At 46.2% G+C, this 23,964-nt stretch overlaps 1 protein-coding gene across 1 annotated transcript in view; it reads right to left on the reverse strand.

Moving 5' to 3' along the window:
* Window positions 1-23,115, reverse strand: part of LDLR (low density lipoprotein receptor) — a 37,536-nt gene extending 14,421 nt beyond the window's left edge. The window contains exons 1-8 of the mRNA XM_077859915.1: window positions 22,931-23,115; window positions 11,781-11,903; window positions 11,003-11,125; window positions 8,616-9,002; window positions 5,653-5,775; window positions 4,539-4,661; window positions 3,197-3,316; window positions 2,572-2,697 (exon numbers count right to left, since the gene is read on the reverse strand). Of these exons, the coding sequence (XP_077716041.1) occupies window positions 2,572-2,697; window positions 3,197-3,316; window positions 4,539-4,661; window positions 5,653-5,775; window positions 8,616-9,002; window positions 11,003-11,125; window positions 11,781-11,903; window positions 22,931-22,997 (1,192 nt within the window). The 5' untranslated portion in view covers window positions 22,998-23,115. The remainder of the gene's footprint in view (window positions 1-2,571; window positions 2,698-3,196; window positions 3,317-4,538; window positions 4,662-5,652; window positions 5,776-8,615; window positions 9,003-11,002; window positions 11,126-11,780; window positions 11,904-22,930) is intronic.
* Window positions 23,116-23,964: the final 849 nt, after the last annotated feature.

The following is a 23,964-nucleotide window of genomic DNA, read 5'->3' on the forward strand; positions in this document are numbered from 1 at the left end:
GTACCAGACAACCAGGGGCAGCCGCTCTGCCCCAGAGCCCGCTGAGATTATTCAGACTACCTAGTCCTGAGCTTGCTCACCCTGCTTCACCTCATGCCCAAGGAAACCATAAGGGAGGCTCTGGCCCATGTGATCCCCCTTCTCTTCCTCCACCTCCTGACTGACCCTGGTGCTTCCCCAGCTGGCCGCCTGGCTGCCATGGCCCTCCTCTTGGGAACTGTGAGTAACAACCGATCATTTCAATGGTGGCCGTCTCCTGATTGGTTGGCCTTGCCATACTTGAATGATAATAAAGCCTACATTGGTAATAAAATCCGCACTGGGGCCCCAGCATTTTACATTTTGGAACGTAAAGATGAAGAAACGAAGGGCATCTAGGTGGCTCAGTCGGTTAAGTGTCTGCCTTCAGTTCAGGTCATGATCTCAGGATTCTGTGATGGAACCCTGCGTCAGGCTCCCTGCTCAGTGGGGAGCCTGTTTCTCCCTCTCCCTCTGCTCCACCCCGTTCATGCTTGCTCTCTCTCTCTCTCTCTCTCAAATAAATAAATAATCTTAAAAAAAAGAAGAAGAAGAAGAAGAAACATTAACAGCTAATGTGTATAGAGCTATTCCTTAGGGCAGGAAATTCTGCTTAAGTGCTTTTCCTATTATATTTTCCCTCATTGGTCCTCACACTCCTATGAGACCAGGGCTACTGTCAAACTCCCATTGTATGTGAGGGGATTGAAGCTCAGAGAGGAGAAGGGACTAGCCCAAGGTCATACCAGCTAGTAAGTGGCAGAGCTGGAATTTGAACACACATTGCCCTGTCCCTGGGGACTGTGCTGTTAACCATGATGCCAATATTCACCAACAAGCTAACCATGTGTACAATGGACCTCGCTCAGAATACCCCTTCCCACGACACCATGTGCCCCTTACCCCCTGAAAGGCACCTGTATAGACATCAGCCCATAGATATTGGAAGGAAAGTGAAACTTCAAATCCTAGAGGGTTTCATGAGCTCAGTCTTTGGTTTTCCCCAAAACTGGGAAATGTGTGGGGGTATGAGCAAGGGAGGCCAAGGAACTGTCACAAAAGGGGTGATAACACAGGAGAAAGACTTCAAGGCTAAAACAGACCTTGAGGAAACAGAAGTTGATCTAAAATATTTCTGCAAACTTGTACCTCATTAGAATCAGACAGGTGGGTAATGACATGACACAAAGCAAAGGGAAGTTTGGCTATGCCTCCAAACACATGGGATCTCTTGATTTGGTGATTCTGAGAATCAGTGCATGAGTGCCGTTCTAATCTTAAGTTTGTTTGTTTTTATTTATTTGAGAAAGAGAGAGAGAGAGAGAGAGCACAAGCAAGGGGAGGGGCAGAGGGAGACAGAGGAGCAGACTCCCCACTGAGCAGGGAGCCCAATGTGGGCTCGATCCCAGGACCCCGGGATCATCACCCAAGCCAAAGGAAGATGCTTCACCAACTAAGCCACCCAAGCACCCTATAATCTTAGATTAGGTAGAAAAGAACCTCAACTATTGCTGCAGGTTTTGTTTTTTTTAATACTTTATTTATTTATTCATGAGAGACACAGAGAGAGAGGCAGAGACACAGGCAGAGGGAGAAGCAGGCTCCATACAGAGAGCCTGACGTGGGACTCAATCCCGGGTCTCCAGGATCACACCCTGGGCTGAAGGCAGTGCTAAACCGCTAAGCCACCCGGGCTGACCTGTGATTTGGTTTTCTTATGAGAGATTATACCTTGGTCTGTATTAAGTGAATTTTCTTTTTGGGTATAGGTTCTTATAAGTGAATAAGAACAGCTGGAGGGGGGGCAGCCCCGGTGGCGCAGCAGTTTAGCGCCGCCTGCAGCCCGGGTCGTGATCCTGGAGACCCGGGATCGAGTCCCATGTCGGGCTCCCTGCATGGAGCCTGCTTCTCTCTCTGCGTGTGTCTCTGCCTGTGTCTCTGCCTCTCTCTCTCTCTCTGAATAAATAAATAAAATCTAAAAAAAAAAAAAAAAAAAAAAAAATCAAGGGATCCCTGGGTGGCGCAGCGGTTTAGCGCCTGCCTTTGGCCCAGGGCGCGATCCTGGAGACCCGGGATCGAATCCCATGTCGGGCTCCCTGCATGGAGCCTGCTTCTCCCTCTGCCTGTGTCTCTGCCTCTCTCTCTCTCTCTCTCTCTCTGTGACTATCATAAATAAATAAATAAAATCTTTAAAAGAAATAAAAATAAATCTATCAATATCACTTAAAAAAAATAAAGCTGGTTCCCAACAATGGTGAATGTTACCGATGTATTGATAGAAATAAAACTCACCCTTTAAAAAAAAAAAAAGAACAGCTGGAGGGGGTGCAGGCCCTTCAGGCCATGGCTTTTCACCTCTTGTACCCTGAAGCCACTGGCAGGGCTGAGGGCTAGAAACCAGCACTCATGCAACTGACCTGAGTCTGCAGGGAAGCAAGACATGTGAGAGCAGCATCCTAGAAAGTTTCTAATTGGCCTGCTCATCCATCTGCCAGAGGTCTCTGCAGGACACAGTGTGCTCTTCTCCCCCCACCAGCCCCACCCCTTGCTCACCCACAGCCTTGCAGGCCTTGGTGTGGGGGTCCAGCTGGAAGCCCTCCTCACACTCGCACTTGTAGCTGCCCTCGAGGTTCACACACAGCTGGCTGCACACGTCGGGATCCTGACATTCGTCGATATCTGCAAGTTAGGGCACAGAAAAAGATTTGGGGCTTCTTCTTCATGGGGTGCTGATAGACTGATGGGCTCCTACTAAAAGCCATGCCTCCCGGGAGCAAATGGGGACACCCCATGCCCTCTGGGGAAGACCTGCAGAACCAAGGTCTTGGGGGCCATCAGGTTCAGGAATGAAAACACGGAAACAGCCAAGCGTCATCTCCAACAATGACCCTGACCTCACCATTCACCCCAAAGGTGCCACCCACAGGGCAAAGCTGCGTCAGCAGGGATTTATTTCTTAATTATTAATCCCCAAAGGCAAGAACCAAGTGCTCCTCACGGGCCAAGCCTGTACTTGATGACCCATGCATCTGGCAACCTCATTAAATCCTCCTAACTGGCCTGGAGGTCAGCACCATTTTCATGCCCACTTAACAGGTGGGGACACCTGTTAAGGTTTGGCAACCACACAAGGAGAAAGGGCTGAGGAGGCAGGGAGCCCATCCTGCTCAGGACTCACCTTCACATCTTCGCTGGTCCACCAGCTGGAAGCCCTCTGGGCACAAGCACTCGTGTCCCACCTTGAGGTCGTTGCAGATGTGGGAGCAGCCGCCCTTGTTGTCCAGACACTCATTGGTCCCTGCACCAGGTGTGGGGGAGGGGTGGGCAGACTGGTCACGCTCAGGTCGTTAGTACCCCTGCACCATCTCATCACCCTTATCATGATCACAAGGACGTGGAGACCAGTGAACTACCATGTCTGCTAAGGGGACTTAAAATAACCACTGTCATGTGTAGTGCCATGAGTGAATCTGAGGACATTCTACTGAGTGAACTCCGTGGGGCACAGAAGGACAAATACTATAGGATTCACTCTTAGGAGGTCCCTATTAGAGTCAAGTTCAGAGACAGGCAGTAGATGGCAGACACCAGGAGTGGGGGAGGGGTGGGGAGTTGGTGTTTCACAGGACAGAGGTTCATCAGGAAAGATGAGAAAGTTCTAGAGACAGATCATTGGGATGGTTGTACAACCATGTGAATCTGCTTAATGCCGCTAAACCGGACACTTAAAAATGGTGAAGAGGATAAATCCTCTGCTATTTTTGGGTAAAACTCATTTCAAAATGTTCTTGATTATAAAAAATAAAAACCATATCCCACAATTGCATATGCTAACTCTCAACAACCATACAGGTAACTGAACTACAGCTGTGGAAAATGAGGCATGGCCAGGCTCAAAGACTTGTCCAAGATCACAGTGCTGGACCACACTCAGGGTACTTAGCTCCAGCATCCATGCACAGGCTCTCTACAGAACTTCGGCCAATGCCAGCCTACCATGCGTTCTTGCATGGCCCAAAAGCTAAGAATGGTTTTTACATTTTTTTAAATGATTGAAAAGAAAAAGAAAAATAAAGAGAAAAACAGTATTTTGTGCCACATGAAATTCAAACATCAATGTCCATAATCAGGTTTGCTCGGAACACAGTCACACACGTTTGTGTGCACATGTGCATTCATGTTATTTTCCTGCCATAACGGTCCTATTGAACAGGTGTGACAGTTGAACAGCTGTGACAGACCTTACAGCTGGTCAAGTCCAAAATATTTACATAGTTACAGGTTAAGGGGCACTGCTGAAAACTTACAAGGATAGCAACAGCCAATCCCCAGCTACCCTAAGATGTGTGAACCATCCTAAAGATGTGAACACTGAGGCTTGGAAGCAAAGCCACTTATCCCCAAGGACCCCCACATTTGTGTTGCCCCACAGCTAAAGCACTCATAGGCACAGTATCCATGTTTGGGTCACATCCCCAGCTCCCCATAAGTCTGAGCACCACCTGCACCCCGGGGCTCACCACACTCCTTGAGGGGCTCGTCCGACCAGTCCCGACAATCTCTGACCGAGTTGCATACTTTGTCCAGGGTGATGCACTCGCCGCTGTGGCATTTAAACTTGTTGGGGCCCTCGCACAGTGTCACTAAGAGGCAAAGAGGAGGGTCAGGTGCTTCTGAGATGCAAGAGCCTGCTTACTACTCCTTATTCACATGAGAGTTCATTTGTATATGATTATATGTAAATGTATTCATAAATAAAACATAACATACTTAATTTCCTGAGATGTATCATTTACAATTGTTAAAAAGTGGATTATCAGCATTTAACTTCTTGTTCAAAAAAAGTTTGTTTCAGGGGGTGCCTGGGTGGCTCAGTCAGTTAAACACCCAACTCTTGATTTTAGCTCAGGTCATGATCTCAGGTTGTGAGACTAACCCTGGCACCTGGCTCCGCACTGGATGTGGAGCCTGCTTAAGATTCTTAGTCTTGGGCAGCCTGGGCAGCTCAGTGGTTTAGCGCCACCTTCAGCCCAGGGCGTGATCCTGGGGACTCCGGATCGAGTCCCTCATCGGGCTCCCTGCATGGAGCCTGCTTCTCCCTCTGCCTGTGTCTCTGCCTCTCTCTCTGTGTGTGTCTCTCATGAATAAATAAATAAAATCCTTAAAAAAAAAAAAAGATTCTCAGCCGCCCTCCCCCTTCTCCCCTACATACTCGCTCTAAAAATAAATAAATATAATATTTGAATAAAAAAAAATAAAATCCTTATGTTACATGATTTTGCCACAATTAAAACCATTTTAAAGTTAATTCTACTGATAAACAATCGGGTTGCTGCTTATGTTTTGCCATTAGGCCAGTGCTGCTCTGCATGTCCTCCTGGGACCATTCCCAGGAGTGGAACTGTCATATTATAAGCTCAGGAAAGGGCTTTCCATGGAATTATACTGCACGTGTTATCTCTAAGTTCAAAAGACAGAAGCTCTGCACACTTTGGCCTCGTTAAATCTCACAGTCCTGAAGTAGATGCTTTTGCCACGCACATTGGTCAGATAAGTGGAGGTAAGGTTTGAGGTGGTCAAGTAACTTGCCCGAAGACATAGGGTGGGTGCAGGGCTGACACAAGGGGAGCTCACCATTGATGCAGCCAATCTCATCGCTCATGTCCTTACAATCATACTCCTTGTCACACTGCCGGCTGCCATGGATGCAGGTCCCATCTGAGCACTGGAACTCATCAGGCCGGCATGTGGGCACAGCTGGGAAAGACAGGGCACATGTTGGTTTTTTTCAAGGAGCAGCAAAGAAAAACCAATTACCATCTTTGAAGCAGCAATTTCCTGGCAACCTCAGGCATCAGGGAGAGCATGTAACAGGAAAGATTTTCAAGGTGAGAAAACACAGCCCACTGCCAGCAGGAGAAGACAGTGGCCCATCCATTTTATCTACTTCCCACCTGAGTAAAAATTCCCCAGGTACCCCCCATTTCATGTTCTAAATTTTAACTAATGTAGTTTTCTTTTTTTTTAAAGAGGGGGCAGGGAAGGCAAAGGGAGAGGGAGAGAATCTTAAGCAGGCTCCACGCCCAGCATGGAGCCTGATATGAGGCTCAACCTCACAATGCTGAGATCAAGACCTGAACTGAAATCAAGAGTCAGATGCTTAACCAACTGAGCCACCCAGGCTTCCCTGACCAATGTAGTTTTAGATTTTCTTTCATGGCAGTAAGTACTTTCTACCTCAATGAAGAATCCCCGAAAATTATTACTAATGTCACAGAGTAAAGTTTGGAAAATAAGAAAATGTGGGGAAGCACCCTAACACAACCACTGAGTTTTCCTGGAGTTCTCTCCAGTCTTTCCACTTATGCATTTTTGAGAACGCACAATTTTTTTTTAAAAAGACTTTAAGTAATCTCAATACCCAATGTGGGGCTTGAACTCACAACCTTGAGATCAAGAGTTGCACGCTCTACTGATGGGAGCCAGTCAGGTGTCTCTAGATCACATAATTTGCTATAAACCTGACAGAGCCAAAGGCTACTCTTAGCAGAAGAGCAATATTGTATCCCCAATCTAGACAGAGATAGGCCAAATTGTGACAAATTTGATCAGTACCATTGTGCAGAACAGAGTCACATTGTGAAGTAGGACAAATGTTTATGAGGTGATGCTGCAGTAGAAGACAAATTTTTTTCATTTTATTTATTCATGAGAGACACAGAGAGAGAGGCAGAGACATAGGCAGAGGGAGAAGCAGGCTCCCCATGGGGAGTCCGATATAGGACTCGATCCCAGGACCCTGGGATCACACCCTGAGCCAAAGGCAGATAATCACTGAGACACCCAGGTACCCATAGAAAGATTAATTTTTTGTTTTCACAGGCGTGTGTCCCCCAGTTACTCACCCATTCTGGGCCTCAGTTTCCCCATCTGTAAAGAATGAGGGAAGCCTGTTCACAAGTTATAAGAATTAAGTGAGTTTGTGTTAAGTTTTAGCACTGATTGTATACAAGACCATACATTATTTAAAAATGTGATATGTAGGAGCACCTGGCAGGCTCAATTGTTAGAGTGTGCAACTCTTGATCTTGGGGTTGTGAGTTCAAGCCCCACATTGGATGTAGAGATTACTTTAAAAAGAAGACATAAACTTGAAAAAAAAGGGAGGGCACCTTGGTGGCTCAGTGGTTGAGCGTCTGCCTTTGTCCCAGGTCGTGATCCCAGGATCTGGGATCAAGTCCCACATCAGGATCCTCACTGGGAGCCTGCTTCTCCCTCTGCCTATGTCTCTGCTTCTCTGTGTCTCTCATGAATAAATAAAATCTTAAAAAAAAAAAAAGTGATTTTTTTTATTGGTGTTCAATTTACCAACATACAGAATAACCCCCAGTGCCCATCACCCATTCACTCCCACCCCCCGCCCTCTTCCCCTTCTACCACCCCTAGTTCGTTTCCCAGAGTTAGCAGTCTTTACGTTCTGTCTCCCTTTCTGATATTTCCCACACATTTCTTCTCCCTTCCCTTATATTCCCTTTCACTATTATTTATATTCCCCAAATGAATGAGAACATATAATGTTTGTCCTCCGATTGACTTACTTCACTCAGCAAAGTGATGTTTTTTAAAGTGACTTTTAAAAAGTCTGATTACATCTACAGAGATTGCAATTACAATTCTATGAAAAGAGTGCACGTGAGCAAAGATACCAAAGAAACAGAGACATGAAAGCATGTCTACTGTGAATCTAGAACACCGCTAGCTTTGAGGAACCAGCCCCTCATTCAGGAAGCAATGACTCAGGGCTTTGGTAAAATGCTTTATCTGCACTGTCTCCAACACAGGAGCCACTAAGCATGTGTGGCTACAAAACTTTCAATTCATTAAAGTGAAATAACACAAAATATTCCATTCTGTGGTTGCACCAGCTACTCCTCGGTAGCAGCTATCGCAGTGCAGACATGGGATGTCTCCACCATCACAGAACGTTTGAGTGGGTGGTGCTGGACTCCAGTTGAAGTCTACAAATGCCAATGTTCTTGCCCCAATCTGTGAGGGAGGAGAACACAACACAGTGAGGTTGAGTCCTTGGCCAAAGATCACCAGCCAGGCCTGGAGCCCAGGATCCTTTCTGGATGAAAATAATAGCTTGTTCCCCTTGTCAAAAAAAGAGATTAAGAAAAAAAATTAAAAAAAAAAAAAAAAAAGAGAGAGAGATTAAGGGTGCCTGAGTGGCTCAGCTGGTTGAGCATCTGCCCTTGGCTCAGGTTATGATCCTGGGGCCCTGGGATCAAATACTGCATGAGGCTCCCTGCTCAGCCAGGAGCCTGCTTCTCCCTCTCCCTCTCCCTCTGCTGCTTCCCCTCTTTTTCCTCTTTGTCATATAAATAAGTAGTTAATTAATTAAATTAAGAGAGATTAATTATACAAGCATAAAAGACAGGGTCTCCTTTTAAGGGAGGCTTTCTCTTCCATGTGATCAGTAACACTAGAAGAGACACGAAATGAGACTGAAGTGCTTGCTGTGTGGCTTGAAATCGTTTAAGTCCTGAAAGGCCAGCTATGGGACAGGGGAGAGGACCCATGCACAACGCCCTTACCACAGTTCTCTTCGTCAGACTTGTCCTTGCAATCAGGGCCACCGTCACAGCGCCAGCTGGAATGGATACACTCGCCACTCTGGCAGTGAAATTCAAGGGCAGAGCAAGGGTTGTCGTCCCCTTGGGGGGCTGATGTGTTGCGGCCCCCACAGTGCTGTGGCCACTCATCTGAGCCATCCTTGCAGTCTGGGTCGCCGTCACAAGCCCACAGCTCAGGGATGCAGGCAGAGTTATTGCACTGGAAGTGCAATGGGCCACACGTGGGTATGTGGCAGGACACCTCATCGGACCCGTCCAAACAGTCCTGGTCTGAATCGCAGACGAATTCTGGGGCAATGCACTTTCCATCCTGGCAGCGGAACTCATCCGGGGCACATGTCTTGGGCGCTGCAGGGATTGATGGGAAAAGACAACCTGGTCACCAGAGAGCCCTCACTTCTCACTAGCAGCCCATTCCAAAGATGAAGACACTGAGCCTCGGAGAGGGTGGATCCCAGTGAGAGACCCTGGAGAGGAAGCCAGGATAGTGGTCAGGGGCCCTGGATAGGAAACCCCGGGCAAGGTGAGTGTCCCCAGCCTGCTCCTGTGGCCCCTCTGTGCCTCAGTTTCCTCATCTGTACATGGGCCCAGGCAGGGGAAGCACTATTTAAGAGTTTGCTGTTATTATTAGGGCACCTGGGTGGCTCAGTCAGTTAAGCATCTGCCTTTGGCTCAGGTCATGATCCCAGAGTCCAGGGATCAAGCCCCATATCGGGGTCCTTGCTTGGCAGGGAGCCTGCTTCTCTCTGTCTGCCTGCTCCCCCTGCTTGTGCTCTCTCTCTCTCTAATAAATAAATAAAACCCTAAAAAAAAGTTTGCTGTTATTATTAAAAGAGCCACCCGCAAAAATGTGGTTCATGTGATGTGATGGAGATGTTAGTTAATACTACAGGGGTAAAAAAAAAAAAAAAAAAAAAGGAAAAAAAAATACTACAGGGGTAATTATTTTGCAATATGTATGTGTAACAAATCATCACCTACTCTTTATGTTTTTTTTTAATTTTTTTTAATATTTAATTTTTTTTTTACTCTTTATGTTTTTAGAGAGAGAAAGCATACACACGAGGTGGGTGAGAGGGGCAGAGGGAGAGGGGGAGAGAGAGAGAGAGAATCTTAAGCAGGCTCTACAACCAGCACAGCCTGACTTGGGGCTCGATCTCACAATCCTGAGCAGAAACCAAGAGTAGGACGCTCAATGGAGTTACCCTGGTGCCACCTCCACCCAAAAAATTTTACAAAGGGGTGTGGGCACCTGGTTGGCTCAGTTAGTTGAGCAGCTGAGTGTCTGACCCTTGATTTTGGCTCAGGTCATGATCTTGCGGTGGTGGGATTGAGCCCTGTACTGGGCTCTGCACTCAGCACATCGCATCTGCTTCAGATTCTTCCTCCTTTTCCCTCCCACCCACTCTCTCAAATAAATAAATAAAATCTGTAGGAAGAAAAAATAAAAAGAAATTGGCAACTTTAAAAAAATTTGTTTTTTGTTAAAAAAAAAAGTTTTAAAAAATTAATTAATTTTCTGCCGCCTGCTCTTTAAACTTACATAATGTTGTATGCCAAGTATATTGCAATAAAGCTGGAAGGAAAAAAATGTACCTGGAAGAAGAATAACAATCCATTTTATTTGTAAATATTCCCTGAGGGGGTATTTCATCAGATGACAATTAATCCAGGTTAGACATGCATTTCTAAAGTGAATGTATGTGAAACTCATGTGTTGCTTTTTTTTTTTTTTTTAATATCATGGAGCTTTATATTTTCCAAACTTGCAAATCTGACATTATCTTAGTTATTTAAAATTTTCCCAGTTATTTTTCTCAGAGACTTACCCTATTAGGATAACCAAACCAAACCACTCATTTCGATAACTAATTAACTAGCATTGAAGAGCCAAGACAGACACCCAGCTCTCTAATGTGCCTCCCCCTCCAGGACTCTTGACCCTGTTTCTTCCCAGAACCCTGCAACTTGGTGAAGCTTCCTTCTTCTCAGGTTAGCTGAGGGGTCAGGTCTTAGACAGCAAGCACCTACTGTGTGCTTGGCCTCCCAGGGTGGCTGGTGGTGGTGGTCACAGGGGCTCAACAGATCCTGTGCCATGTGGGTGGCAAGACACTTGACAAGGACAGCCTCATTGAATATGCTGATGACCCCAAGAAGTGATACCATCAGTATCCCCTGCAATGCCTCCTGGGCAAGGTGGGGTTCAAATAGTGCAAGAGGGCTTGGTAGAAGCTTCCAGGAGATGGACCCAACTGAAGAGCCACCAATCTGCAGCTCAGCTGGGGCAGGACTGCCTGGGGGAACCAGTGGGACCCTCGCAGGGCTGCAGGGGGAGGGAGCACACTTACGACAGCCTTGCTCGTCTGAGCCATTCTCACAGTCCATCTGGCCATCACATCTCCAGAACTGAGGGATGCAGCGGTTGACACGGCCCCCACAATTGAAGTCTCCCGACTTGCAGGTGACAGACACTGTGGGAGAAACAGAACTGAGCGTTTGCTCAGAGGGAAGCCCAATCTGCCTCCCAGCCCCAGGTTTGCAGAGGAAAAACACAGTTTTCAGAAAGAAGGTGCCAAGCCCACCTTTCTGGGTCAAAATGAAGGACATGTAATGGAACTTGTTTAAAAAAAAATCAGACATGAAGCAGTGGAAAGGTTTGGAAGGAGAGAGAGGTGATAGTGGCATAGCATCATGACCGTATTAATACTACTGAACTGGTCACTTTAAAATGGTTAATTTGGGCAGCTCTGGTGGCTCAGCGGTTTAGCGCCGCCTACAGCCCAGGGTGGGATCCTGGAGACCCAGGATCGAGTCCCATGTCAGGCTCCCTGCATGGAGCCTCCTTGTGTCTCTGCCTCTCTCTCTATGTCTCTTATGCAAAAATAAATAAAATTCTTTTTTTTTAATTCTTAAAAAATTTTTAAAAATTTTAAAAATGGTTAATTTTACATTATGTGAATTTCACCTCGTTAAAAAAAAAAAAAGCTCTTAAAGTTCAGAAACATCTCCTCCCCCAAGTCCCAATTCATGGTTCAACACATGAATCTGCTGGCTGATGTCCACTTTGTCTGTCACCCACTATCATCAAAGAGGGTAAGAAGTGTGTTACACCCAAAGAGGACTCACTGCAGGTCTCCTGGGACTCATCTGAGGCATCCAGGCACTCGGCCCTCCCGTCACAAACCCACTTGTAGGAGATGCACTTCCCATCTTGGCACTGGAACTCGTTTCTCCCGCATTTGTCTTCCACTGAGAGAGAAGGGAAGAGGAAGGACCATTCAGCGCCAGAATTGGAAACTGACACCACCACCTGAGTGTTTCTATTTCCTGCCAGCTGCAGAATGAACTAGAAATAAAATCTAATCATTCCCAGGAAGTAAAACACACCCAATAAATTTCATGAACTAAAAGTGTAGCAGAGGATGCAAAGACTAGATCTAAAACGTGTAAAACTTGACATAATAGTTGTTGAGTCCAATGTATGGACCCACTAAGGTAGGAAACAAAATAGTGTAAGTTCCTTGCATGTGAATAAAGAAAATGATTTAAATGATTTAACATATTACAAACCTGTGTTGGCAATAGTAATGAGGAAAATTGACAGTGTGAAATCAAGGAAAAATGAGGGGCCGTCTCCAGTAGGTAGGGAGGAAATACAGAGATAAAAATTGTGAGAAATGGGGATCCCTGGGTGGCGCAGCGGTTTGGCGCCTGCCTTTGGCCCAGGGCACGATCCTAGAGACCCGGGATCGAATCCCACGTTGGGCTCCCGGTGCATGGAGCCTGCTTCTCCCTCTACCTATGTCTGCCTCTCTCTGTGTGTGTGACTATCATAAATAAATAAAAATTAAAAAAAAATTGTGAGAAATGATGAATGTGGATGCTAGAGAACAGAGATGCTGCAGCAAAAATAATCAGATACTGGAAGGTCAGATAAAAAACAATGGAACAGAGACATAGCAAAAGCTGTAGTAAGAGAAACTTTTTTCTAGAAAAGCAAAAACTGGGGATCCCTGGGTGGCTCAGTGGTTTAGCTCCTGCTTTCAGCCCAGGGCGTGATCCTGTAGTCCCAGGATCCAGTCTCACATCCAGTCTCACATCCATGCAGGGAGCCTGCTTCTCTCTCTGCCTGTGTCTCTGCCTCTCTCTCTCTCTCTCTCTGTCTCTCATGAATAAATAAAAACTTTAAAAAAAGACTCAGATTTTTAGATAAAAATGAAGACAAGTTGGGGATCCCCGGTTGAGTGCCTGCCTTCCACCCAGGGTATGATCTTGGAGTCAGGGGATGGTGTCCTATATCAGGCTCCCTGCATGGAGCCTGCTTCTTCCTCTGCCTGTGTCTCTGCCTCTCTGTCTCTCTCATGGATAAATAAATCTTTAAAAAAAAAAAAAAAAAAGAGGACAAGTAAATTTTGGGGAAATTTCCTAAAATACATTGATTTTTGCATTTTGGAAAAGAGATCTCAATGTTGACCATTATTCATTAACTGTTCATTATCAATCGATAATTTTTAAAAAGATTTTATTTATTTATTCATGAGAGACACAGAAAGAGGCAGAGACACAGGCAGAAGGAGAAGCAGGCTCCATACAGGGAGCCCGATGTGGGACTCGATCCTGGAACTCCAGGATCATGCCCTGAGCCGAAGGCAGATGCTTACCCGCTGAGTCACTAGGCATCCCTCAATCAATTGATCATTGATTTGGAATGCACAATTCTATGTGAACTAGAATCAAAGCAAACTATTATTATTAGTGAGACCCGGTAATTAAAAAAAAATCTTTTAATCTCTAAGTATAAACTTGGATGCCCTATGTAAATTAAAACAATGTGGCCAAAATTATGATGTGGCTTATCTCATCATGTTTTATGAATAAATAAAAAAGACCAAAAAATATGAATAAATAAGACCAAAAAAATAAAAATAGAAGCTAGCAGGATTTTCTTATTGACTCAGATGTTCTGTAGGCAAATAGTATGTAAAATATAAGTTTTGAATGTTGGCTATATTTATTATAAGTTCCACTATTCTTGTAAGAAGATTGTTTTTTTTTGGGTGCCTGGGTGGCTCAGTCAGTTAAGCACTACCTTTAGCTCAGGTCATGATCTCAGGGTCCTGGGATCGAGCTCTGTGTTGGGCTCCCCACTCAGCAGAGTCTCCCTCTCTATCTGACTCCCACCCATCTCATTCTCTCTCTCAAACAAATAAATAAAATCTTTAAAGAAAGATCGTTTTTCTTTTTCTTCTTTTTTAAGATTTCATTCATTTTATCTGAGAGACAGAGCAGGGGAAGGAGTAGAGGGGGAGAGAAAGAGAGAGGGAGAGAATCCCAAGCTGATTCCACCAAGCAATTCAGAATTCAGGACTCGATCCCACAACCCAGAGACTGTGACCTGAGCCGAAAGCAAGAGTTAGAACCTTAATCTGCTGAGCCACCTGGGCACCTCTCTTTTTCCTTTTATCAATTTTGAATGTTAGCCATAACCAAAAGAATAGTTTAATGGTTTGTACAAAATTTAATCATTACCTCATTTTGCACAAAGATAATTAATTTATTGGGCTGCCCAATAAATAAAATCTTAAAAAAAAGAAGTGTTACGTATTTTTAAGCTCATCCTGTTCAACATCTCTGCTTTTCTATGGAGTCATATCATACCAGTAATAGTGGTATATAATGAAAATTTATATTGGGGAGAACATACTCAGTGTGTTTTGTTTTGTTTTACCAGTGGAGGTATGTAATTTAAAGAGTTTGGAGAGCAACTAGTTAAGACTATGATGAAAGACTTTAGGGCCAAATGCAAAGTGGAATTCTGGACTGGGTCCTAGAAGAGGAAAGGGAAAAGCTGGCGAAATCCAAATAAAGTCTAGATAGAATTAATAGTAATATGCCAACATTAAACTCTTAGTTTTGGCAAATATACCATGGTCTATAAGATGTTAGCATTGGGGGAATCTGCATGTGGGGCCCATGAGAACTCTCTGCAATATCTTTGCAACTTTTCTGTAAATCTAACCTAATTCCAAAATAGAAAGGCTATTTAAAGATTTTATTTATTTAAAGATTATTTTATTATTTTATTTAATTAAAAGGACCTGCCTAGTACTTCCCTTCCAATCTCACGGATATATGGCCAGCACTCCTTCCATCCCATTTCCTTACACGCTCACGCGCACACACACACCTGCAGACGTTTGTTTTCCCCATAAATTGCTGATCTGAAAGCTTCCCTACAAGCAAGGAAGGCAGTGATGACCTTGAGGTCACCAGATTTCAAAAACTGCCCCCTGCCCCAAAACAGTGTGAATTATAACACTGTGGAAGGGACTTTTTCCTGCCCCCTTCACAATGAATCTTGTGACCCATATCCTGGCTCTGTACTGGATCCCATAAAAGTTTCACAACCTCAGAGCTCAAATCCCTGCAGCTCTGTCTGCTGCAATGCTCCCTCCCAGCTTGCCCAATTTTTTTTTTCCTTGTAGTCATCCAGATTGCACCTTCATGGGAGACCCTGAGCCAGAACATCTAGCTATGCTACTTCCAAATTCCTGATTCACAGAAACTGTGAGATAATAAATGCATGGGTTTTTTTTTAAAGACTTATTTATTTATTTTAGAGAGAGAGTGAGGACATGGGGGGGGGGGGCAGAGGGAGAGAGAGATTCTCAAAAAGGTTCCCAACTGAGCTCAGAGCCCAAAGTGGGGGCTCGATTCCATGATCCTAAGATCATGACCTGAGCCGAAACCAAAGAGTTAGATGCTTAACCAACTGCACCATCCAGGCACCCCTAATTAACACACAACCTAACTTAAAAAGGTTTATCTATATCTAACTGTAGGTAATATAGTGATGTATGCAAAATCTGTAGATGATAATAATGTGAATTCTCTATAGCCACTGAAAAAGATGAAGTCCAAAAAGAAAGAAAGAAAGAAAGAAAGAAAGAAAGAAAGAAAGAAAGAAAGAAAGAAAGTCAGTCATCCTAAGTTGTAAAACGGAAAGCTGCCCGTCACATTTTCTAACTGGGGAGAAAAAGGATGTGCAGAATAGTTTGTAATAGTTCCTTATTGCCCTATTTTTAAAGAAATAGGATCTTATTGGGACGCCTGGGTGGCTGAGTGGTTGAGTGTCTGCCTTGAGCTCAGGTTGTGATCCTGGAGTCCTGGGATCAAGTCCTGCATCAGGATCCCTGCAGGGAGTTTGCTTCTCCCTCTGCCTATATCTCTCACTAATAAATAAATAAAATCTTTTTTTAAAAAAAGAAAAGAGAGGGATCCCTGGGTGGTGCAGCAGTTTAGCGCCTGCCTTTGGCCCAGGGCGCGATCCTGGAGACCCGGGATCGAATCCCACATCGGGCTCCCGGTGCATGGAGCCTGCTTCTTCCTCTGCCTGTGTCTCTGCCTCTCTCTCTCTCTCTCTGTGTGTGTGTGACTATCATAAATAAATTAAAAAAATAATAATAATAAAAAAAGAAAAAAGAAAAAAAGAAAAGAGGGATGCCTGGGTGGCTCATCCATTGAGCATCTGCCTTTGGCTTAGGGTGTGATCCTGGAGTCCTGGGATCGAGTCCCACATCGAGCTTCCTGCATGGAGCCTGCTTCTCCCTCTACCTATGTTTCTGCCTCTCTTTCTTTGTGTGTCTCTCATGAATAAATAAATAAAACCTTGAAAGAAAGAAGAAAGAAAGAAAGGAAGAAAGAAAAAAGAAAGAAAGAAAGAAAGAAAGAAAGAAAGAAAGAAAGAAAGAAAGAAAGAAAGAAAGAAAGAAAGAAAGAAAGAAAGAAAGAAAAGAAAAGAAAAGAAATAGAATCTTATCTGTGCTTCCACGTAGGGAATAATGGCCAGCTCACTTCAGAGTTATTTTTCTTCAAAAAATACTTTATTTTTTAGATTTTTTAAAAGGAAAGAAAAAATAATCAAGCACAATAACCATACCAGTCACTGCATGTCCCTGGCTTTAGTGCTTGTTACTCCAATTGTCTAACTATTCCAAGTATCTTTTGATGTCTTTGGTCATTCCAATAGGAGTAGACAAAGCTAGAGACCTCCAGACCCCCTTGAACACTTTAGCCAGGCTTAAATCTAATCCTGAACCTGGGCCGGGGGTTCCTGGGGGCCAGGGACATTGGGACCCAGTTTAAAAACGACCTCCCTAGGGGTGCCTGCTATCTCCATTGGTGGGACATGCAACTCTTGATCTCAAGGTCATAAGTTTAAGCCCCACATTGGGTGCAGAGATTATTTAAAAATAAAATCTTTTTAAAAAGCTGTTTTTACTATTATTTTTAAAGATTTTTATTTATTTAAGAGAAAGAGGAGAGAGAGAAAAGTGAGTGAACATAAAGAGTGGGGAGGGGCAGAGGGAGAGGAAGAAGCACGCTCCTTACTGAGCAAGGGAGACCTGACATAGGGATCACAGGCGGATCATGACCTGAGCTGAAGGCAGACATTTAACCAACTGAGCCACACAGGCACGCCCCCCCCCCAAAAGAAGCTATTTTAACTAAAATAACTATATATTTACTTATTTTTAATTTATTTATATTATCTAACTATTTACATACAGGCATATCTTGGAGATATCGCAGGTCAGTTCCAGACCACCACAATAAAATGACTATTGTAATAAAGCGAACCAAACGAATTTTTTTGATGCATATAAAAGTTATGTTTAGGGACGCCTGAGTGGCTTAGTGGTTGAGCACCTGCCTTTGGCCCAGGGCGTGGTCCTGGGGTACTGGGATCGAGTCCCACGTCGGGCTCCCAGCATGGAGCCTGCTTCTCTCTCTGCCTATGTCTCTGCCTCTCTCTGTGTGTGTCTCTCATGAATAAATAAATAAACTCTTTAAAAAAAAAAAAAAAGTTATGTTTACATTAAATATGATGAGTCATGAAGTGAGCAAAAGCTGTGGAAAAAATAGAGACTTGCTCCATGAGGGATTGCCAAAACCTTCAATTTGTAAAGAAAGACAGTATCTGCAAAGTTCAATAAAATGAGGTATGTCTGGGGGTGCCTGGCTGGCTCAGCCAGAGGAGCGAGCGACTCTTGACCTCGGGGTCGTAAGTTCAAGCCCCATATTGGGTGCAGAGATGACTCAAATAAATAAAACTTTTAAAAAAATGAGGTGTGTCTGCATTTATGTATGTATGCACCCATGTATTGCATTCTCAAATATGAGCCCCTTTATCATTTCTACTTTGATGGTTCACCCAGCCCTTTCACATAGACTCCCTGAGAGGCAGTGTAGTGAGTGTCAGACCTGGGTTTGTTTTAACTTTTCTTTGTTTCTTTCTTTCAAAGAGATAGAAAGAGAGAGAAAGAGCAGGAACAGAGGGGAGAGGGAGAAGCAGGCTCCCCGCTGAGCAGGGATGCAGAATGGGGATTGATCCCAGGACCCCGGGATCATAACCTGAGATGAAGGCCAATGCTTAACACTTAATGTTAGGAGCCACCCAGGTGCCCCCAGACCTAGGTTTAAATGGCTTTCTGGGTCATTTAAGTAGATTGACTTGCACTACTGACTTAATCCTTCTGGGTCTCAGTTCCTCATTTGTAAAACAGGGGAGAGTCCCTATTTGTGAGACTGTTTTGAGGATTAAGGAACATAATAACAAAAAGGAGCTCTGCACACATGCTGACATAACATCAGGTTAAAAACAGGTGATGTGTTCATCCAATGGGACACATCTCAGCAATAAAAGGGGACAACTGGCTGGTGAATGCACTGTCATGGATGAATCTCTGGAACGTTACCTGCCTGGCTTCTTTTGCTCAAGAGTATGTGAAGTCGTAGTTCAGGTAAAGCTAATCTCTAAGCATAAAAATCAGATTAGTGGTTGCCTCTAGTGTGTAGGGGAGGTAATTAAACAAGAAAGGAGGCACCAGGGAACTTTCTAGGAAGTTGGAAATGTTCTATATCCTAAAGGGAAGTGCTTTCATGGAGGTAGACATTTACCAAAACTCACTGAACTCTTCATTTAATATCTGTCCATTTTATTTTTTTTTAACTTTTTTTTTTAAAGATTTCATTTATTTATTCATGAGAGAGGGAGAGGCAGAGACACAGGCAGAGGGAGAAGCAGGCTCCATACAGGGAGCCTGATGTGGGTCTCCAGGATCACGCCCTGGGCTGAAGGCGGTGCTAAACCATTGAGCCACTGGGGCTGTCCATTTTAAAAAGCAAACGGGGGTGAGGGCCACCTGGGTGGCTCAGAGAAATACAAGGAGTGCTTAGAAGAATTAAAGAAATGGGAAACTGAATTATAAGGATGCCATGCTTGAGGTGGCCGTAGTGGACAGCCCAGGTGACTAAGGAGAATGAGGAGGAGAAAGTAAGAGGGAAGGGAATGTGTTGAGCTTTGGAATGTGCTGCAGATACCAATAATCGAACTGCCCAGCTACTGATCTGAACAATGACTCCCTCAGAGCTGCCTCTATAATACACCCTACACCCTTATGACTCACAACTGATTTGTAATTGTCCCAAAGGCCGGATATGACTCACTTCTCGCTACTGGCACACAGGGTGGGTAAAAAGCAATTGGAATTCCAGGACTCTCAGAAAAAAATTAAAGAGGAAGTTCAAGCACAGAGCATTTGCAATGAGGATCTTGGAGGAGGAGCTTCTATCACATCTTCCTCTCCTAGGGGATCACAACTTCCATTACCACTAATCCACTCCTCTGGCCTCCTAACCTTTGCACAAAGCCCTATTTTACCAACAAAACATACCACCAGAAAGACTGGAAGTAGTAATAACCCCTTGAGGCCCTTTAAAGAGGGATAAGGAATAATAAACCCTTTCCCTGGACACCATGTCTTCACCCTGGCAACAGCTCTCCAAATATTTGCTAGTCAAAGATGGCTGAAGACCTCACCAACAGGAAAACCCTACCCTTACTTTTTATCAGGATAGGTCGTCCAATAGCTGGCTGACAGCTCCAGACAATGTTTGAATGAAAAGCTAATGGATTTTACTGTTACAGGCGCAGCCAGGCAACTGTCAGCTGGGAAATCAATAAGTCCCATGGTCTGGCTAGTGGGGACAGGGATCAGGAACAGCAAGCACCAAGAGACAGCACATCAGAAGGTTGTTCCCACAGCACACAACACCGTTCTGAGAAAGGGGACTGAATCAGTCCTGTTTCAAGCACCACTACCCAAAGAAACCACAGGGCTTCCTCCCTGTTGCAGAAGTGAGGTTTGTGTTTTCCTTGTCAGTTTCATTTGCATTCCAGTAAAAGCAAACTGGAGCATCCCCCATCCACCCATCTCTCCTCAGGCTGGGGATGTCTAAAATTATACAAAAACTGCACACACTCACACCCTCCAGCGTCCAAATCTCAAAACTTAGCCAGTAAATTTCTCCTGTCACATAGGACAAGTCAGGAATAAGGTTATCGAAACAGAAAAGGAGAATACACATTTCTGCTTTTTCTCCAGCACATAAATGCTTTCGATGTTTTTTTCCCCCATACTACTGAACAGAGTTGTTGAGGAAAATCAAAATTATAGATAGGGGGTACCTGGGTGGCTCAGTGGTTGAGCGTCTGCCTTTGGCTCAGGTCCAGATCCCAGGGTCCCAAATCAGGCCCCCCACGGGGAGCATGCTTCTCCCTCTGCCTATTTCTGCCTCTCTCTGTGTCTTTGAATGAATGAATAAAATCTTTCCAAAAAAAAAATTATAGAATTGTTTCTTTGAAAAAAAGAAACAGCTGGAGCAAACAGACTCAGCTGAATATGAATGAAAAATCAATTTTCCAGCAGGCTTTTCCAAACTAGGGGATGCCAAGGCATTTTCCTCAGAGGTGATCTCTGTGGAAGCTGTTGTCAGCTCATTTGGGGAGGGTTTGATTTTTGTGATTGTTCATTGCTGGTTACCTCCACGGTATCTTAGCAACAAATGTCACGTGCTTGACAGCCACGGAAAGTGTGAATGCTATTAATGTACTTAAGATGAAATGTGAAGGGCCATCAAAGCACTGAGCAACAAAGGCATCTAGATTTGGATCTTATCAAGGGAGGAACCCTACAGATAAGAGCAGGAATATCCTGGAAAGACAGAATGAGCCACATAATTCCCATTGAAGGTTCGCAGTCTCAAAAAAGCTCTCCTGGTCTTTTTTCCAATGTTGCCCTGGAAGAAAAGTATGCCCAGCAATGACTAAATGAATCTCCCTGGCCCACGTTGCTAAAACAGACACAACTCTTTGCAAGGTGCTCTACTTTTCTGCGTAGAGTTTCTTGGGTGTGCCCTGGGCATACTCCATACTCCGCACACAACTGTTAACTGATTTTGATCTGGCTGAGGGAAGGCATGCAGTTCAGATTCCAACAATTTCCATTTCCAAGGATAAAGAACAAGAATTTCCATCTCCCTACACCCCTCAAAATGTTTTAAAGACAGTTAAGGAGCACGCGGGAGCAGCCAGGACTGCTACAAATACGCATCATCCTGTTAACACCAGAGAAGGAGCTGCTAGCTCCCAGGAGTCTGGGGAACACATCAGGACTGAGGCTCCTGGACAGAGAAAACTAAAGTCAAGCAACGCATCTTGCTCAAGACTTCACTGTCATCATTTCCGCTTAGGGATGAAAAAAAAAAAGTCAAATACAAGTTGAGAGAAAGGAAAGAGATCTTTCGGGAGGTGCATTCCCAATTTGGGGTGGTGGGGGCGGGGCTCAGCTCTTCCAGGCTTACCAAAATTGGACAGATCAAGCAGCTGGCCCTGGAGCAGCTCTGGAAAAGACTGGAATGGGAGCCAGGGCTTCAGGGGTTAACCAGCCCGGCCACATAGACAGTTCCAGAAAACTCCTCCTCCTGCGGCTATATCAGAACCCCAGGGGGAAAGCCGAAACTAAAGTAAGTAAGTGACAAATCTTGCTCAAGAGTTGAGCCACGATTTCCTCAGGCATGGAGTCAACAGGCGTTTGAAATACAAGGTCAATTACACGCCTCTTGACAAGCTGCACTCCCTCGTCTTCACACACCGGGAGGCCGAGTTGCCGCAACTCCCCTGCACGGCAGCATCCTCCCTTCCTCCCCTCGGAGAAAACTGACGCGTCACGGGGAGGAAGGAATCCCAGTTCAAATCTCCGCACACGAGGCCGCCCACTCCCCTCCTGTCAATAAAAAACGTTTCCTGCCATCCTGCGATCGGGTGACCCCAATTCTTTAATGGGCGGCTGTGGTTCTAAGCTTGGAAAAGAGCCCGCTTCTCTGATACCCAGGGCGAGGTCAAATGCCTCGGGGAGGCTACCTCAGGGAGGGCGCACCAAGTGCTCCCATCACCACATCTAAGCCGGACGCCCCCGTCAACGGCACATCGCCGTGCGCACAGCCGCCGCTAAAGCCGTTCAGAGCGTCTGAGCGAGCAAGGCCACCCCGAGGGATCCGTGTGACGCTGCCGCCGCCCGGGCCCTGCCCCCGCGGAGGGTCCCCGCGAATTGCGTGTCTCTCAGCCGCGCTTCAGCGGAGGCCCCTAAAGGGGTCTGGGGGCGCGGAGGGCGAACTCCACCCGGGCCGGGGCCGCGGAGGCGACGCCGGGGGCCTGGGACGCGCGGGCCGCTTTGTGACAGGAACCCGGGCCGGGCGCGAGGAACTCCGCGGTCGCCTCACCGGAACCAGGTGCGGTGGGTCCCCAGCCACACCTCGGGCCAAGCCCCGCCCCGCCCCGCCCCGCCCCGCGCGCCCCTCGCATCCGCCGCCTCCCATTGGCCGAGGGGAGTGGCTCGAGGCTCGCGTGTTCCAGTCGCGTCCAATGGGAGCTCGGGGACTGGCCCTCGGGGCCGGGGGCGGGGCCGCAGGCGGCGGCCACCGGCAGAAGCGAGCGTGCGGAGCCCGTGAGGAAGGTCTGCGTCCGGCTCTGGGCTCCAGCCGAGCCCCTGCGCGGTACAAAGCCGCCCCGGGGCGTCCGCAGGAACCCCCCGGGCTTCTGGCAGCCCTCACCCTAGAACAACTCGATGAGGGGTCCCTGCCTCCCTAGGGCTGGAGAGCCCGCTGTCCCTCTCTGAGGAACACAAGGGGGGCCCCCCCATCCGGCGGAGACTTCTAGGGAAAGCCTCGCCCCGCTTCTCGTGACGCCCCCACACCCCCAAAGCCTCGCAGGCCCATCATCACTCCCTCCAAGCCGTTTGGGGACTTCGTGCCATTTTCCCCACACATCTCACAAGGACGGGGTGATATTCCGCTTCCGCCCCAGAATTATCCAGGGGGTCCCCGAGTTCTGGGAGGTCACCCCACCGCACGCGGGAACCTGGAGCCAGCCTTACCTGCCGCCCCCGTCGCTGCGAGGAGCAGGGCGGCGGCCCAGCATAGCCCCCAGCCCTCGGGTCTCATGCTCCCAGCCTCCCGCTAGCTGCCGTGCAGGAAACCCGGGCTTCGCGCGGTCGGGCGGCAAATGCACGCGGGGCCCCGGTCATTTGCAGCATTTCAATGAGACTTTCCTCGCCAGGGGGAGGAGTCTGCGGTGGGGTGATTTTCGAATATCTTCACCTCACTGCGGGAGGAGGAGTTTCGAGAGGAGGAGTTTCGACCGGCCGATGTGACCAGGGCTAGTTAACCCGTGAAGCCCTGTCTCTGGATTCCAGGCTTTTCCAAACCTTGCTTCCAAATCATCGAATAGGCTAATTGATGACCATCTCCCCTCTGGCTCCAAAGGAAGAACTAGACTTGTCCGAAACTTTACCCCCTCTTCCCTCTACTTGCCTTCTCCTTTCTAGGAATCGTATATCTAGATTTTTAACGGAGTCTAGTCCTAGATACTTTTGAGACCGTTCGTCAGAATTGGTCTAAACAGTACTTGGTGAAGAATTTAAACAAAATCTTCGCAAATATTCAGCCTAAAACTGATCTTGTTTTGTGGGATCCAGCACTTGGACGAATAGGAGGAAAAACATCTCTGAAATCAATTGATCCATCCAGTCGGGGTCTGGACATAAATATTGATTTATTGTTTTAGGAGGAGTTGAGCAAACAGGGTGTTTCCTCTTCCCAAAGCAAAATCAAAACTAAATGGATTTTAGTTTTGAAACTGCCCTAATCACAGAGAACTGATGGAGAGCAGCTTTTAAGAATCAGTCTCTTTTGGGATTCATGAGGTTGCCAAGACCACTTGCCAAAAAGGCACGTGTGAGAATCTTGCCTGAACCCCAGGAAGGCTCTGGCAGTCTTGGAGGGCACCCCCCCCCCGCCGCCCCCCAGAATAAGCAGAGCTCTCTGGGGCTTTACAAACTGAGCTTGGCAGAGTGTACTAACCTCTCAGCAGGCTTATGGAGAAACCCAGGAGAGGAGGCAGAAAAGAGGC

The sequence above is a fragment of the Canis aureus genome, chromosome 19, assembly GCF_053574225.1.
Source record: "Canis aureus isolate CA01 chromosome 19, VMU_Caureus_v.1.0, whole genome shotgun sequence".
In the NCBI taxonomy this organism is placed as follows: domain Eukaryota; kingdom Metazoa; phylum Chordata; class Mammalia; order Carnivora; family Canidae; genus Canis; species Canis aureus.